The sequence below is a fragment of the Arachis duranensis genome, chromosome 3, assembly GCF_000817695.3.
Source record: "Arachis duranensis cultivar V14167 chromosome 3, aradu.V14167.gnm2.J7QH, whole genome shotgun sequence".
NCBI lineage: Eukaryota > Viridiplantae > Streptophyta > Magnoliopsida > Fabales > Fabaceae > Arachis > Arachis duranensis.
In genome coordinates, this window is record NC_029774.3 from 65,768,061 (window position 1) to 65,785,927 (window position 17,867).

At 40.1% G+C, this 17,867-nt stretch overlaps 1 protein-coding gene across 3 annotated transcripts in view; it reads left to right on the top strand.

Moving 5' to 3' along the window:
• The first annotated feature begins 585 nt into the window (after positions 1–585).
• LOC107479483 (187-kDa microtubule-associated protein AIR9) overlaps positions 586–17,867 on the top strand; it is a 32,952-nt gene continuing 15,670 nt past the window's right edge. The window contains exons 1-12 of one of the 3 annotated variants that reach the window (XR_002372397.2): positions 586–1,880; positions 2,357–2,428; positions 4,264–4,329; positions 4,429–4,500; positions 4,620–4,685; positions 4,790–4,852; positions 4,950–5,015; positions 12,827–12,926; positions 13,099–13,433; positions 13,543–13,657; positions 14,251–14,371; positions 14,517–14,692. Coding sequence is in view for 2 of the 3 variants with exons in the window: in XM_021138492.2 (XP_020994151.1) it covers positions 1,074–1,880; positions 2,357–2,428; positions 4,264–4,329; positions 4,429–4,500; positions 4,620–4,685; positions 4,790–4,852; positions 4,950–5,015; positions 12,827–12,926; positions 13,099–13,433; positions 13,543–13,657; positions 14,251–14,371; positions 14,517–14,692 (2,059 nt within the window). In the remaining variant the exon portion in view is untranslated. The remainder of the gene's footprint in view (positions 1,881–2,356; positions 2,429–4,263; positions 4,330–4,428; positions 4,501–4,619; positions 4,686–4,789; positions 4,853–4,949; positions 5,016–12,826; positions 12,927–13,098; positions 13,434–13,542; positions 13,658–14,250; positions 14,372–14,516; positions 14,693–17,867) is intronic. The other 2 variants (XM_021138492.2, XM_052258639.1) reach the window with 2 other exon arrangements.

Below are 17,867 nucleotides of genomic sequence, written 5' to 3' on the forward strand. Positions count from 1 at the left end.
AAATTAAATTCATATAATATTTATAAAAATAATAGATTAATTTGTCTATTATTCTAAAAGAATAAAAACCATTTTCTTTATTTCTTTTTAGAAATTCATTTATTCAAAACAAAATAGTTAGAAACTAATTCAAAATTTTTATTCTATTTGTTTAATCCTATCTATACTTGTTCAAACTTCAAAGTATAGTAATTAATTTCTTATTAGATTTAGTAAAATTTATTAGTACTAGCATTTCTTTATTTATGTGATATTGAGATCTCTTAAATTTCCTTTTTAATGATGTCTGTTTTATATTTATAATATAAAATATTTATACTTAGCATTGTGTAATATTTAATATTTTAAAGAATAATATAATAAAATAAAATAAAATAAAATAGGGTTGATTTCACGTTCCACCAAATTTCTTATTATAATGTGTGAAAATTAGAAAAGAACCTATATCTTACGCTAATTATTGAACTTAAGCTTCCACTGCCCCATGTCGTCTCCCAGACCCGCTCTTCAATTCGCGGGTGTGATGGACAGATAGCTTTTAAAATTTTTTAAAACTCCACTTTACCCACATTGGGTCCCATAAGGGTCCCCTTTCTTCGGTTTTTGCTCCCTTTTCTTTACTCTGTCTCACACCTCACACTGGTTCCAGCTCCTCTGTCTCTTTCTCTCTCCCCCCATCCCAACCTTTTTCTGCTTTTTCCATGGCTATGCTACGCACTACGCACTCTCTTCCAGTCTTCCTTCTCTTATTCTTCCTAATTTTTCTTTCTATGACTCAGCCTCGGTTTCAGCTCCTGCGTCTTCTTCTAATCCTAGATCTCTAATGTTCTAGTTTGGTCACAACAAAAAATAAAACGATTCACTCACCTAGTCACCTGTAGTTTAGTACCCTTAACAAGCATTGTGCTTCTTAGATGTTAGATCCTACCCAAAATGCTGCCGTTTTGTTGCGGAGCCTGCATTTCTTTATAAACGCTTCATTTTAAGTCTTACAAGCCTGCATTTCTCCATGTTTTTCTTTTCTTGATTTTATTTTTCAGTTGTGGAAAATTTCTCAGAAGCGCTGTTTATAAATGGAGGAGCCTTCAGAGCATCAAGGCGAAGTCGTAAAGCCAGAAAATCCCCAAACTGCTGAAAGAAAGGCCTCTTTGGAAGCAGGGAAACGAGCTTCTTCGAAAACTGCCGCGAACACTGGCGGTTCAGTTCCCGCAAGAAAGAGAGTAACGGAACCTCGAAATGGTTCGGGTTCAGGTTTAGGTTCGGGTTCTTCGGCTTTGGCGGCTAAGAGATCAAGTTCATCCACCGGTTCTGTTTCTTCGGTTTCCGTGCCAAGGCGAAACAGCACCGGTGGATTGCCGAAGAAGCCGTCTATCTCTGATGAAAAACGGAAAGCCGGTGCGGATTCTGCTGCAGGCGTCAAGGGCAGCACCGAAATGACGCGGAGGTCATTGCCGGAGCTCCGGCGAAGTTCTGTTACTTCTTCACCTCGCGCTGGAGTTGCGGCGAAGCCTGCACTGGGATCACCGGTTGGACTAGGTTTGAGGACTTCAGTGAGTAAGGTGGATGTTGTCAAGAAGCCGTTGAGTAGGCCGGCATTGTCGGTTTCTTCGTCGACGAGTGTTCGTTCTTCGGTGGATAGTACTGCCAGCAGCGGCCATGGTGGTTCTTCTAGGAGGATGGTTTTGCAGGCTTCATCACCATCAGTGGTGCGGTCGCCTTCGGTTTCCAGCGGGTCAAGAGCAGGGTCTCTATCTTCATCGGCCAGCTCAATTGATAGGAGTTCTAGCCTGTCTGGGAGGAGGAAAGTAGGCACGCCTGATACCCGGGATTCACGGTTTATTGTTCTTCCACAGGTTGATAATAAGGCCAATGATGATGTGGTATGACTCGTGTCTTTTTGAATACTTTTAGGTGATATCACAAGTATTTAGATTCTCCTCAGTGAATGAATTTCTGTTAACTCTAATGCGTAAGTGCAGCAATTGGCAACGAAAGAGAGAATTATATGTATGTGAATGAAAGTATGGTTGCTGTTGTGTCTGGAAAAATCTAATGCTTGTACAGTAATCTTTTAGACTGTCACACTAGGAATCATTATACTTTACCTCTATGAAACTGCAAATGTTAGTTGATATTTGGCATACTTGAGCCAATACAGGTCGTGAAATGGTCTCATCAATTGATTCCATATCTCTTGGGGGGGCCTAATTGTAGTTTGTCATTTGTATATTTGATGCTGAACTATTGTTTTCAATCTCTTCCCTGCCTATAATTTTGTGATATACTGTGATGGAACTTTCTAGTCTTCGTACTGTGTTATCTAATTCTGGATCCATCTGTGATATTTTATTATCAGAGGTTGGATCTTAGGGGACACAGAGTTCGCAGTCTGAATGCCAGTGGATTAAACTTGTCCTCAAACTTAGAGGTAAATATGTCATTTGGTTGTTTCATTAAGATTATGATATATATTCTGATTTTTTTTATGGTCTATGTTGAAATCTTAACTCATGCCAGATATTAGCTACGTTTGTCAGATTTTTTTATTTTTTGTTTATTTTTTTTTATCAGAGGTGGTGTTCTAAGGAGGGTGTGCCTGAATATGCTTTGATAAATTATATTATAAGATAATACAGAAAATTATTTACTTTTAGACGTTTTTGTGAAAGATAGAATTTGTTTTACAATTTGATAGAACTATATAGAAAGCACATTTTAGGTTTTATTATTGTTGATCACTCTTATATTCCATTCTTAATTGATTATTTTACAAAGAACACTTTTGTGCTTCTTAAAAGGTGCAGAAAACTGTAACTTTTATTGGTAGAGCTGCTTTTCTTTTCAAGATTTCATCTTGACAAATGTCAATATATTCCGAGAATGGTTGTTTGCTTACTATTTTAACCAGAAAAAGACAATCAAATTTACAATCATATTCTAGTGTTATATGTACGAGTAAGGTTTGGCATTTTTGGTCAGTGTTGGGTATGTCTGGTAACCTAAAGTTAGATTCTTTTGACAATGTTTGAGGTTGGGGAAGAGAGGGGGCAGCTGAATCCTTGTGGCAGTGCTTTATATATGCTATCATTTGGAATACTTGGTTATAGTGCAATTCTTGCACTTTCCATGACATTTTCAGACGGAGATGTTTTGTGGGATAGATTAGATGCTTAGCCTCTGTATGGTGTAAAGCACATAGTCTGTGTAGAGGAGTTTCCATCTTATATGTTGTGAGATTGGAATGTTGTCCTCCATTGCTAGCCTTCTTTACTTTATTTGTTCTTGTATAGAGGATCTCTTCTCCTTCTCCTACATTGTAATTTTCTATCTTATTAGTATTGTTTTCCATTTTTCTTGATATTTAATGGACACAAATTTATTTGGAATGAAAGTTGTTTGTTATGATTGAGCTCACTCTAGTTTGTATTGAGAAACAGTAGTGCAAATTGTTCAGTTGCTAATTGCTAGGAAGAGAAGTTGTGAAAAAAGCATAACTTTTCTTGGTGGTCCGTTTTTGTTTTTCTCTTAATTACTGAACAACTGGAATACATGAAGCAAAGCACTTTCTAACAGGTCTTAGACACATTGAACAGTTGGCCCTAGTGAGATGATTTTGGTTAGTTGATATTGTATTCGGCAACAGGTTTAGGTTTTTGTTCTTTAAGATTGTGAAATAAAGATTGAGGTGTTAGGGAAATTGGAAGACTTTGGGTTTTTCCAAAAGTAGGTCTGTTTTCACTTTTACTATCATGTGGTTGAACTTATACTGAATACATTGTTACATTTGGTGATTGTTCTGTATGCCTTGTGACCTTAAATCAGTTTTGTGGATTAGTTTTGTTGGTTTTTGGTTTTTCTGAAAATAAAGGAGGCCAAATCTTTGTACGATTGTGCTATATGTATACAACTATTCGAAGTCTCTAGTCAGGGCACAATTCCCACACCTTCAAAATAAATTTCAAAAATCAAGTTTTGTAGGTTAGTGCTAGGTCTTTGGTGTCTATTTGGTGCAAATGACATGACATTTTAGCAGACTTTACTTCTCAAACATGTTTGGAGATTGGGATGCTATGTTATTGGTACTTTTTCTTGTATCATTCTTATCTTCATCTCAAAAATATTTTTCTCTTATCAGAAAAGAAAATAAGTTTTCCATTTTTCCTTGCTCTCATGGACTACATAGTGTTAATTGTAGAATTTTGGTTTATTTCTTTTATGTACCCCAATGTGTTCTATTGATTAACTTTTAATTTTTTTGGACAGTTTGTTTATCTTCGTGACAATCTCCTTTCTACATTGGACGGAGTTGAAATATTGACGAGAGTGAAGGTTTTGTATACTTTTAATTTGTAATTTATTTAGATTTTGAGGTTTAGTTTGAGAATTTTTGTTATCTTCTAAATGCTTAAAAGAATTATTTATTGCCAGGTTCTTGATTTGAGTTTTAATGACTTCAGAGGGCCTGGATTTGAGCCTCTTGAGAATTGCAAAGTACTGCAGGTGTGTTGCCTTCTTTCTTGGGTTTGTATTTTTGTATGCATGTGTAATGTGTTTGTCATATTGCTGCTTTTGGAAAAAGTTTTACAATGTTAATTGTTACTTGATAAATTTTTCTGCAGCAACTTTATCTTGCTGGAAATCAAATTACATCATTGGCAAGTCTCCCGCAACTTCCTAACTTGGAGGCAAGCTTTAATAATTCTGCATACTTCATGATTTTAATTATGTCTTAACTCGTTTGTCAACTTAAGTGTTTTATAAACTTTCTGATTTTGTTCTGTTTTTGCAGTTCCTCTCAGTAGCTCAAAATAAATTGAAATCTCTCACTATGGCAAGTCAACCTCGACTGCAGGTTGTTTTGTTTCATTCAGTTGTGACAATATATTGGCTTATATATATACACACACATTGGATTATATATTAATCTATGTATTTGGACTTTGGTGCAGGTCTTAGCTGCCAGCAAAAACAGAATTTCCACTCTTAAGGGTTTCCCATATTTACCTGTTCTTGAGGTTAGTATAACATGGCTTAAGCATATCATGCATTGTGTGTATGAATTAGTCATATTGTTTGACAAAGTTCTTATTTATTGTGTGAAATGTCATCCTCTCAATGTATATGGAATGGAGTCATAGACAATAGAATATTAGAATATGGATTATACTTTTAGTTTTTGTATTGTTGTGATGAAATGAACTATTGGTTTTCTAAGAAAATCAACCAGGGAAAATGTATAGTTTGTGGGTGTGATGCTTGGGTTCTTTCTATTTTACCGTTTGGTGTGATTGGTTGTCCCTCCTTCCCCTCTTCTTAAGGATAAAATTTGGAACAAAGCATGCTGATGTCTATCAATTATAATGGAACTGTTAAGTGTTGACCATTTGCAATGAACAAAGGGATGTCAAAAGAGTAATCCAATCCTTGTTGAAAACCAACAATAAACATCGATAAACTTGTTTGCAAATTTAAATCTCTCTCCACGGTCAAATCTCTTACTTGGATTGCAGTTCTTAATTGGATAAATACTAATTGTCGACTGGATGTCAAGGACATCAAATCTAATCAGATTCCTTGATTTGTTTAATGAATTGTTTCCTAAATATGATTTGTTGTGATATTCTTTCCTTTTTAGCTTAGCTTATTTTAGGAAGTTTTATGATTAGAATTAGAAATCTTTCTGATAGAGAGGCGCCTACTACTAACAGGTTTGGATTCTGTTACAAAAGGAGAGGTAAGTAGAGGTCAAGTAGAAGTGTTTTAGGAGTTGTTAGGATATCCAGCTGGCTGATAGGTTATTATAAATAGCTAGCTTATAGTGAAATTGAGGAGGATAGTTTTTCTGTTATGAATTCTGTTAGAAGTGGGAGAGAATCCCTCTCTCTGAGCTGGTAGTTCCAGCTGTGTAGAAGCTTCTAGGGAGAGCTAATTAGCCATCCCAGTGTATCAATAAAGCTGATCATTCTGCTATTATTGGTCCTATCAACTGGTATCAAGAGCTTGAGGATCCCCACGCTGAATGTTGCAATCGAGATCGAGGAAAATGGAGTCACGATTTGACACAATTGAATCGCGCATGGATGAGATGTTCCGATCGATGCGAGAGACGCTACAGCGCTTCGATTCCCGAATTGATGCGTTTGAAAATCGCGCGCCTAATCGGAATGAGCGTGGTTCACCGGGATCGCACCTGGCTGCAGGCTCATCGGCTGGAAGTCGCGGCGCGCCGGAGCAATGGCGAAAGCTGGAACTTCCGATCTTCCGCGGAGACGATGCGGTGGTTTGGGTTGAACGCATGGAGCAATTCTTCTTGCTGCGCACAGTGCCAGAGGAGGAATGGCTCACGGTCGCCACCTTTGCAATGGAAGGAAGGGCATTCACGTGGTTCAGGTGGTGGGAGGCGACGGCGCCGGTGCTGCAGTGGCGGTTTTTCAGTGCGGCACTGCTACGGCATTTTCAACCAGAACGGCTACAGAGCCCTTATCAAGCGCTGCTGAAGCTGAAACAGACGAACTCAGTGCGGGACTACGTTGACCAGTTCGTGCTTCACGCGCGGCCCCTCCGTGGAATTGCGCCAGAATTGCTGATGGATCTCTTCTTGAATCGGCTGAAACCAGAAGTAGGGGAAGAATGTAAACTGTTCCCATACCAGTCAGTGGACGAGTTAATGGAACTGGCACAGAAAGTCGAAAATCGCAACGCTGCCTTGCGAGGGGCATCGGGACGCGGTAAATCAATGGCCCCCAACTTCGCCGTTGCCAATTCAACCGGCACAAAAGCAGTGCACCACGCTACAACGTCCAACTCTGCAGCAAGCAACAGCGTGGAGTCTACGACGGATCCCTTGCGACGGCGCGGATTGAGACATCTCAGCAACGAGGAATATAGAGCTAAGCGGGCAAAAGGGGAATGCTTCCTCTGTGACGAACCATACACTGCAGATCACAATTGCAAGAATAGAGAGTTCAAGCTTTTAATCATGGAGCCAGACTTTGAAGCGGATTGGTTACAACATGAGGCAGTTCCGGAAACAGGGGAACAGGAACAATTGGAGCTCAAATTCATGAGCTTGAGTGGACATCACAAGTCAATCAAAGCCTGGGCAGAGGTAAATGGCCGCCGTGTACGCGTTCTCATAGATTGTGGAGCTTCGGACAACTTCGCGACACCAGAGATTATCACCGAGTTGGGCCTGAGAATTGACAACACCCCTAAGTTCCAGGTCAGGGTAGTGGACAGTACCAATGCAGGGGGACAGGGAAGGTGTTTGGGTGTCACGCTCCAATTCAAGGAAGTGGCAATCAAGGAAGATTTCTTCATCTTCCCAACTGACGAAGCGGAATTTGTCCTGGGACTGGCGTGGCTAGATAAGTTGGGAGACGTTCTCGCAAACTTCAAAAAATCACGCCTTCAATTTCGGAATGGGGACAACATGGTTACGTTGCAGGGGGACCCGGAGCTGTGCTATGGAGGTATGCACCTTCAATCTGCAGTTTTGTCCATTCAAGAAGGGGGAGAAGGATTTATGGTCCAGCTATGGCCCATGACTTTGCAAGCGGCTACGGTATCACAGGTGCCGCAGGTAATCGAATCAGTGTTAGCTTCTCATGCTAAGGTGTTTCAGACATTACCGGGGCTGCCACCACATCGCTGCCATGATCATGCCATTCCACTGATAGAAGGAGCTTCAGTTCCGAATATAAGACCTTATCGTTACCCGCACCATCAAAAAGCAGTAATTGAACTAATGGTACGAGAAATGCTGGCCTCAGGGATAATTCGGCCAAGCTCCAGCCCCTACGCGAGTCCGATATTGTTGGTGAAGAAAAAGGACGGCAGCTGGAGATTTTGTGTCGATTATAGGGCGTTAAATGGTATTACGGTGCCGGATAAATTTCCTATTCCCGTCATTGATGAGCTACTCGATGAATTGGCGGGAGCTGCAGTTTTCTCTAAGCTGGATTTAAAATCGGGGTACCACCAAATTCGGATGAGGGATCAAGACATCCACAAGACCACCTTCTGCACTCATGAGGGCCATTATGAGTTTCTAGTCATGCCCTTCGGCTTGACCAACGCCCCTAGCTCCTTCCAAGCCTTGATGAATGACATTCTTAAGCCTCTATTGCGGAAATTTGTCTTAGTCTTTTTCGATGATATCCTCATCTACAGTCAGGATATGGCTAGCCATGCCCTTCATCTCCAACAAGTTTTCCAGATTTTAGTGGAGAACCAGCTGGTGTTGAATGAGAAGAAATGCACATTCGCAGTGAGCTCGGTGGAGTACTTGGGCCACATTATCTCGGCACAAGGGGTCTCGGCGGATCCTAACAAAACCACAGCGATGCTAGAGTGGCCGGTGCCTACGGACCAGCGAGCTTTACGAGGATTCTTGGGCCTTACCGGCTACTATAGGCGGTTTGTGCAAGGATATGGGGTAATCGCCAAGCTGTTAACGGAGTTGACAAAGCGAAATGCGTTTGAATGGAATGACAAGGCACAGGAGGCTTTCGAGAGATTGAAGAGGCTGATGGCAGACCTACTGACTCTAGCAGTTCTGGATTTCAATCAAGACTTTGTTTTGGAAACGGATGCATCGAGTGAGGGGTTGGGTGCGGTGCTGTCCCAGCAAGGCAAACCAATAGCATTCCTAAGCCAAGCACTATCTCCAAGGGCCCGACAAAAATCTGCATATGAGAGGGAGTTGATGGCCATTGTCTTCGCTGTCCAAAAGTGGCGGCATTACTTGTTGGGTCACCATTTTATTGTTCTCACAGATCAGCGAAGTCTGAAGTTCCTCACGGACCAGCGACTCATGGACCCAACTTACTTGAAGTGGACCATTAAATTGTTAGGCTTGGATTTTGAGATCCGATACAGGCCAGGCCTTGAGAATAAGGCAGCAGATGCGTTGTCACGGCAAATGATGGCAAAGGCGATTTCGGTAGTACATATGAACCTCTGGGAAACGGTGGAAGAGGAGGTGGCTCACGACCAAGAGCTACAAAAGATTGTGGCCGCCCTACAGCAGGGGCTGGATGATATCCAGGGTATTCTCTACACAAGGGTCGGCTGTTTTATCAAGGGAGAGCAGTGTTGCCTGCAAACTCCTCTCAGATCCCACTTTTGCTGGCTGAGTCTCATGACAGTGGGGCGGGTGGACATTCAGGCTTCTTTCGAACCTATAAGCGGCTGGCAGCGGCAGTTCATTGGCGCGGCATGAGGCAACGGGTCAGGGATTATGTTGCGGGCTGCCACACTTGCCAGCAAAACAAGCATGCAGCAATGAAACCGGCGGGGCTGTTGCAGCCACTACCAATTCCGGAGCGAGTTTGGGAGCACGTTACGATGGATTTTGTGGCGGCATTGCCAAAATCCAAAGGTATGGACACCATCCTAGTAGTGGTCGATCGGTTAACTAAATATGCGCACTTCATCCCCTTAGCTCATCCATTTTCAGCCAAGGAGGTGGCACTAGCCTTTATTAAAGAGGTCGTTAAACTACACGGGTTCCCCAAGTCAATCATATCGGATAGGGATAGGGTGTTCATGAGTAAGTTTTGGTCCGAATTGTTCCAAGCAGCAGGAACAAAATTGAAGTACAGCACGGCATTTCATCCGCAAACCGATGGCCAAACCGAGGTGGTGAATCGCTGTTTGGAGACTTATTTGCGGTGCTTTGTGGGGGGCTACCCAAAGAAATGGTTGGAGTGGCTACCATGGGCGGGGTTTTGGTTTAATACCTCCTACAATGCCTCAGCCCAAACAACTCCATTTCAAGCACTTTATGGGGTGCCGGCACCTATTCTTTTCCGGGGAGAGACGTTTCCCTCACATGTTGAGGAGGTGGCAGCATTGACTGCAGCCAGGGATGCGGTGTTGGCAGAGTTGAAGATGCACTTGGTGCATGCTCAGCAGCGGATGAAACAAGCAGCGGATAGGCATCGAAGAGATGTCGAGTTCAAGCCGGGTGAGTGGGTTTATTTGAAAATGCAACCTTATCGGATGCGGACACTGGCGCGGAAGGTCAATGAAAAGCTAAGTCCTCGGTACTATGGACCGTTTGAAGTGGTTGAGAGGATAGGGGCAGTGGCATACAGGTTAGCCATGCCTCAAGGGTGTAGACTTCACCCGGTCTTCCATGTTAGCAAGTTGAAAAGGGCTATCCCGCTGCAGCAGCAGGTACAGACGCTTCCACCAGGGCTGGCTGAGGATGGTGAGCTGGTGATGCAGCCATCCCAGATTGTAGCGTCGCGAACCACAGAGGATGGAGCCTTGGAGTATTTGGTGCGCTGGGTGGGCCTATCTCCTTGTGAGGACAGCTGGGAGCGAGCGGCGACATTGCGGGCCGCCTTTCCGAAGCTCCACCTTGGGGACAAGGTGGTTGTCCAAGGGGGGAGTATTGATAGAGAGGCGCCTACTACTAACAGGTTTGGATTGTGTTACAAAAGGAGAGGTAAGTAGAGGTCAAGTAGAAGTGTTATAGGAGTTGTTAGGATATCCAGCTGGCTGATAGGTTATTATAAAGAGCTAGCTTATAGTGAAATTGAGGTTAGTTTTTCTGTTATGAGTTCTGTTAGAAGTGGGAGAGAATCCCTCTCTCTGAGCTGATAGTTCCAGCTGTGTAGAACCTTCTAGGGAGAGCTAATTAGCCATCCCAGTGTATCAATAAAGCTGATCATTCTGCTATTATTGGTCCTATCAACTACTTTCTTTTTATTTTAGACTAGTATTTTCTTGTTTTCTAGTTTCTATTTCTGTAATCCCTCTCTAAAGAGGATGATTTTCTGCACATTTGACATAACACAATATTCAAACACTTCAAGGTGGTATTAGAGCAAGACTTTGCACTATGCCTTTGATTTATAGCCATGGCTAACAGTTCCTTAACCATTAATTATGGATAGAAGGAGACTGCCACTCCCACTCTATTTGATTCAAAATATGAGCAACGGGTATTGGTTGGTGGTGACTCCCATTTAATTCAGATCACCACGTTGCGATTCAATTGGTCGAACTACCATATGTGATTCCAATCAGTTTAGATGTACATTCATCGAAGAGGGAAGATTGGATACCTCACTGAGGAGTGAAGCTAGCCTGGTGTCTTTGACAGGCAATATAATGTGTATGATACCGAAAATTCCATGGTGGCGACATGACTGGTGAACTCAGTGGAGGAAGATATCAGCCGTAACTATATGTATTATACGACCTCCAAGGAATTGTGGAATATTGTAAAGGAGATTACATATGATTTTGGGAATAAATCCTAGATTTATCATCTCACTCTCCAAGTTAGAGACATTCGACAAGGGGTGATAGTGTCACCAAATATTTCCATAGAATGAAGTGGGTGTGGCAAGGATCCTTACCACTTCGATACCTACAAGTAGAATTCAACTGTTGATGCTAAACATCACTAACAAGCAGTGGAATAAGTGAGGATGTTTCAATTTCTTGTAGGACTCAATGTGGAGCTAGATGATGTTCATGGTAAAGTTATTGGACGAGCAATCCTACCCTCAATTGGGGAAGTATTTGTTGAAGTTAAAAGAGAGGAAACCTATAGAGCTGTGATGATGAAAAGGCAAAATTGAACAGACTTCATTGGAGTTCAATGCACTCTTAGTGGAACCTACTGCACTTATGGAATTGAGTCAGCCTGAGTTGGTGTTAGGTGCTCTGGTTGGATGGCTAAAAATCTGAAATTTAGATGATTTTGGCCGAGATTTTGCAAATTGATATCATTCTGCCTAGCACGAGCCCTTTCTTTAGTCCTGTTATTTTGGTTAAGGACGGTGGGTGGCGGTTTTGTGTGGATTATCGGGTGCTAAATAACATTATAGTACCTAATAAATTTCCAATTCTGATTATAGATGAGTTATTGGATGAAGTTGTTGGGGCTGCGGTATTTTCGAAGCTTGATTAGAAGTCCAGTTACCACCAAATCTGCATGCAGCAGGAGTAAATTCTGAAAACAGCATTTAAGACCCATGAGGGGCAATATGATTCTTAGTAATGCCTTTTGATCTCACGAATGGTTCATCTACTTTTCAGGCATTGAAGAACAACATTTTGAAGGGAGTTTTTGGGGGAAGTGAGTTTTAGGGAGTTGTTGGAGGCGAGAGGAGTATATAAATAGAAAAGGGAGGAGGAGGGTAGGTAAAAAGTAGAGTGAGAATTGAGGGGGAAATTGGCCTCTCGAATGCCAAATATCATTGTGGTTATTTCTTATATGCCCATACACACTTACATAATAGAATTCTTCACTAATTGGGGAACTATCATACTAATACTCTCTTTTCAGTGATTCTGTTTTTTCTTCTATTTCTATTATCTTCTACTAATTCCTACTAAATTTCTATACTGATTCTACCTCAATTCTCTTTTACCTTCTGTCATATCTCAGAGCCTTATAGACCTCAATTTGGTGCAAAGTTCATTGATTTGTTAGAGGACTTTCCTTCTCAAACGTGTGCCAATTAGAAAGCTAAGCTACACTTCATTAATCCTCCTCCCTCGTAATATTAGAAATACTCTCTATGGATGTTTGACTTAATTTATAAATGCAGTTGAAATATTTTCCCGTAAAGGAAAAAGTTGAGTAATATGACAGTCAGTCATTATGTGGTCCTGTTAGAAACATTTGGTGCACGTGTGCCTGGTTTGAAACTTTTAAATCATTGGCTGCACTTGTAAATTGTGTAATACAAGTATTTTCAACATCCAATGTTAGAGATTGCGATCAGTGAAAATTACTACATGAATGCATAGTAAAAATGTGAACTGATTGGTTACTTCCAATGATTTTGTTGTATCGTAGCATTTGCGTGTGGAGGAGAATCCTATACTTAAGATGCCTCATTTAGAAGCTGCTTCGATATTGCTAGTTGGGCCCACTTTGAAAAAATATAACGATAGAGGTATGGGTGGTAACTTTTTCATTACCCTTTATCATCTACTGTTGTTAGGACTGGAATTGATTGTTTAAACTTCTTGATTCTTATTCCCTGAAATAATATTACCCAATGTATGTGTTATCTACTGTTGTCTGAGTTATTCTACGAATTAATATAAGTTGAAGAAGTTTTGCAGATCTTTCTCGTGAGGAAATGGCATTAGCCAAACGATATCCTGCACAAACAGCATTTTGTATCAGAGATGGTTGGGAGTTTGGTCGCCCTGAGCAAGCTGCAGAGTCAACTTTCCGTTTTCTAGCAGATAAATGGAAAGATCATATCCCTCCTGGGTTCCTCCTCAAAGAAGCCTCCATTGATAAACCGTCGGAAGAAGATGTGTGTCACTGTCATTTCACGGTTATTCCTGATGGTGCAGTGAGTGTGGACTCTCCATTAGTCTTAAAATATCAATGGTTTTCTGGTGACAAAACACTTTCAAATTTTGTTTCTATTCCAGATGCTACTGGTGAGGTAATGAGTTGACTACATTTACCTTAAATTGTTTATGTTTTACCCTCTTTTTGTTATTGTAAATATATTTGCCCGATACCCTGTTCTCAATAAAGTGTTTGATTACCAGATTTACTGGCCAAAGCATGATGACATTGGTAAAATTCTGAAAGTGGAATGCACTCCCTGTTTAGGCGAGACAGAGTATCCTTCTATATTTGCCGTCTCTCCTCCAGTTTCACGAGGTAGACCTGTCTTATATCCTTACAGATAGTTATTAACATGTCCTATATAGAATAGCCTTTGTCAGGAGAGAATTGTGGGATATCCTAGCTGTCTTTGTGAAGTTGGTTTGTGTAAGCATGAACATAAGTAACTTTGCTTTTGGGGAACGGATGAGCTCCTCCAAACCTGAATTATTGTGTTGTTGCTTGAAGGTGAGCTATTGTGAGGGGAAAACTAGAAACACCCCCTTTTGTTAGTATGGCAAACTAGAAGTGAGGACAAATAGAGAATTTTGCAAGCAAAATGAAAAAAGAGAAGGGTTTAAAGCAATGGAGGGGCACCATAGATGCAATGCTGTGACATTGCCTTTATTTGTGCCAAATGACAAAAGAAGATAAAGTTTTGGATGCTCAACTCTAAAACACAACCTTTTGCCTCAATAGTGCTGCTATTTGGTGCTATCGATAACTATATGTCTGCTTACCTGTTTAGTTTCTTTCTGGCAAAAGAAAAAGGAGCTGTATGATTTCTTTCTATATTTATGTTCTGTAACAATTTTTTAGCATGTATATTTCTCATGCATTTCTTATTCTATGCTTTTACTTTTCACAAGGAAGTGGAATTCCAAAGGTTGTAACACTTGAAGTTCATGGAGAACTAGTAGAGGGAAGTATCATCAAGGGCTGTGCGAAGGTTGCATGGTGTGGTGGGACTCCAGGAAAAGGTGTTGCTAGGTGAGATGGCATTCTCTACATCTGTACTTGCATTTCAGGTTCCATGTGTTGATCTGCATCTGTGTAAATGATGAAATATATGTTCTGTTGAGAAAGTTGTGTAATACAACTCCGCCATGTCTTTTGTTACCTTTCCTTAATATAGTTGGCTGCGGAGGAAATGGAACAGCAGTCCTGTAGTCATTGCTGGGGCAGAAGATGAAGAGTATCAGCTTACCTTAGATGACGTTGATTCAAGTTTGGTTTTCATGTACACACCAGTAACAGAGGAAGGTGCTAAAGGAGAGCCTCAATATAAATATACAGATTTTATAAAAGCCGGTAAGTATTAAATTTTATCATCTTTATCTTTATGTTTGAGCTTCTTTTGAATCATGCTTGGTAGCATTTGTGAGGAAACTTGTCTAGAGGAGGCTGGTGATTGTGGTTTGGAGAAGCTATGGTTGGGGTAAAGAAGATTTTAGTGCCACAAAAGGTTGTGGAGACTGTTGAGACGATGGGTTTTTTTAGTTAGGAGAGGAAGAATAGAAAGTCTTGAGTAATATGAAATATGTTGCTATTATATTATGTGGTGTTGTAGAAATACAAGGTATTTGCCATAATCCTCGTTAAAGGAGGAAATAATCATAAAATAACATAATCAATCATTAGAGATATTTGATATTTTGAGATATGATAGAGATATAATGGGATATTCTCTTTATTTGTTGCACCTCTCTACAAGGTAAAGCTTACTAAGTTTTAAGCTTGCTACACTTAAGCTTTAAGGATATAAAATAACTTCTGTTGAATTTCATGCCACCATGAAAAAGGAAATAAATATTTGAAGGAAAATATTTAAATAAGTGGAAATAAATTTCTCAAATGAAAATGATGATTACAATTAGTCTATTACATGACTTATATTGTGTTAGACATGTAACTTACTATCATAACCTTCTTGCTAATCCTAATTACAATAATATCCTCCGACTTCTCTTCATAAGTTGGAGAATGTGTACTTTAGCATGTCCAGCACGAGATGGACGAGTGTACACCACAACGAGATGTGAAAAATACAGTGAACTAGAATCTAAAAAAGGAAGGAAAAACCGAGTCACAAAGGCCTTCATTCCAACCAATGGAGAATACGAATGTGAAATGAGTTAACTCACCAGCATACAAATCGGTCAAACATTGCACTTCAATGTAGGAATGGGAATAGAGATTGGCAATGGAAGCCAAAATTATATCCACAAAGGTGGAAGCCAACTCATTGTGAAAGCAGAGATATATGGCAATGGAAGCCAAAATTAGATCCAGAAAGGTGGAAGCTAAGTCGTTGTGAAAGCAAAGATATATCACAAACCAAATTGGAAAAGGTTAAGATGGGCACTGCCTTGAGATAAAGAAAAGACAACCGAGATGGAGATTACCAAGTGTGGGAAATCACTTACCACACCGCAGGGAATCCACTTGGAAACAGAGAATGCAGTGGCTAAATAGAGAGTGCACTTCAGGCAGTGAAGAACTACCAACTCATGGGAGAATCTTGAACTAAATATTTATGATTGAAGCAGTGAAGAAACAAGTCTGGGAACAAGATTAACAAATTGGTACAAGGCAGAAAAAATGCTGGATTTGCCAGCATGATGAATAGATTGGCAGTGAACCATAATGGAGCCATAATATGCTTTCAAAAAAGTGGTTTTGGAAGAATTATTTTAGAAAGTTTAAAACGAAATATCAAAGAAAGAAAAGAATTATGAGAAAATGTGTGATAAATGGGAAGTGTTTTTGGTAGATGGCAAAAGAAAGGATAATCCAAAAAGAAGAAACTGCAGCAAGAAAATCATTGAGGGTGATAATAATTCAATGCCATGTTGATTTACTTGGTACCCGGTAAAAGGAAATAAATAATTAAGAGAAAAGTGGAAATGAATTTAATTCAACGTTGAATACGATCGTAAAAGGGTATACGAAGGTAGCTGGAGTGAGAGTTACCATTAGCTTGAACAATGTTTTGGAGAAATTGAAGAGGCAAAACTCATCGGTACTCCCAAATAGAAATTAAACTATTCGAATGAATTAGGATTGATGGTTGTAAGAAACTCAATGAAGGCATCAGAAATTTTCTATACATACAATAAAAAATCACACATGGTTAGCCAAGTTTGACGAGATGACAACACTATGGACAAACCAAAGTGGCTACCATGGTGCAAAGATTAGTTGGCTCAATCATCAGGGAATCTTCAGCGATTGTTGGAAAAGGATCAACAAACATGGGTCATTGAAAGGGTAAAAAATGGAAACATGAAAACTGGTGCATTCAAGTAGTGTTTGGATGTGAGCAGCATGGCATATTTACAATGTGGAGAATAGGGTGATTTCAGCGATGCGTCGCCATGTGTTGCCAAAAGGATCATGTAACCTGATGCTTGAGAAGTGAAGTGCTGCGTGTAGGTACATGGATGAGCGGATGGAGACGTGCACAGTGGGGAGCCTATCGTGCAAGTGGTGCTAAGGTGAATGATGGGCTCTGTGGCACACTCATAAGTTGGTAGTGGTTGGCATCAGAGAACACTTTGAAGGTGGTAAAAATGGCTATTTGAATAGATATAAATAGGAAAAATGCATCGAAGGCTGTTAGAGTGACATGCTGAAATAAATGTTCCATGCGATGGTTAACATGATATACTCTGCTGGATAACCATGGGGCCATTTCTTTATGACATTTCACACATTATAAGAGAAGGGTTTGATTGCCCTATGCTTCAATTTTAGTTTGCATACCGTGAAAGATCTATAATCCCCGAGATTTGCTTGCAGTTGGATAGGAGTATGTACATGTCTTTTTCCGTTAAATGGAATGGGCTACGTAGATAAAATGATGGTGTTTTAGTGCAAATCATGTTTATCGAACAGGTTATTTAACTTTGAGTCTTTAATGATTTTTGTTTACCACTATTCTTGATCATTCTTTGACTTGAATTGTTTGATGACACTGAATTTGATGAGATCTTCTTACTATTCACAAGTGTTTTTTTTGCATGTCCTTCACACAATAGTTGCTATTTTAGCTTCTTGTCTACATTCATTATTATTCCTCTCATATCTAACGTGTGTACTAATTAAACATAATGTTTTCATGTTTTCTGGCTTTGTTGCCAAATATTCAATCGCGTACAGTTGACACTCATAACACTGCTCTGTTTTATTAACGTTGCTTGAATCCTGTTGTTTACATTTTTTTAATTGTTCCTTCATGTCTATAAGATGCATACATCTAGATGCTTAAACACTGTTAAAGTCCGTGATTAACCAGGAAAATAAGAGTAAATAGTAGCTTACAGGATGGGAGAAAGAATATATTATTCTTATGTGATGTGTACGTGATGTGACTTACATGAGAGGAATACTACCATCTTTTTATAATAATGGTAAAATTGTAATACTAATAAGGAAATAATGATATATATCAGTGCTAATCCCAAGAGATCATATTTGATAATCT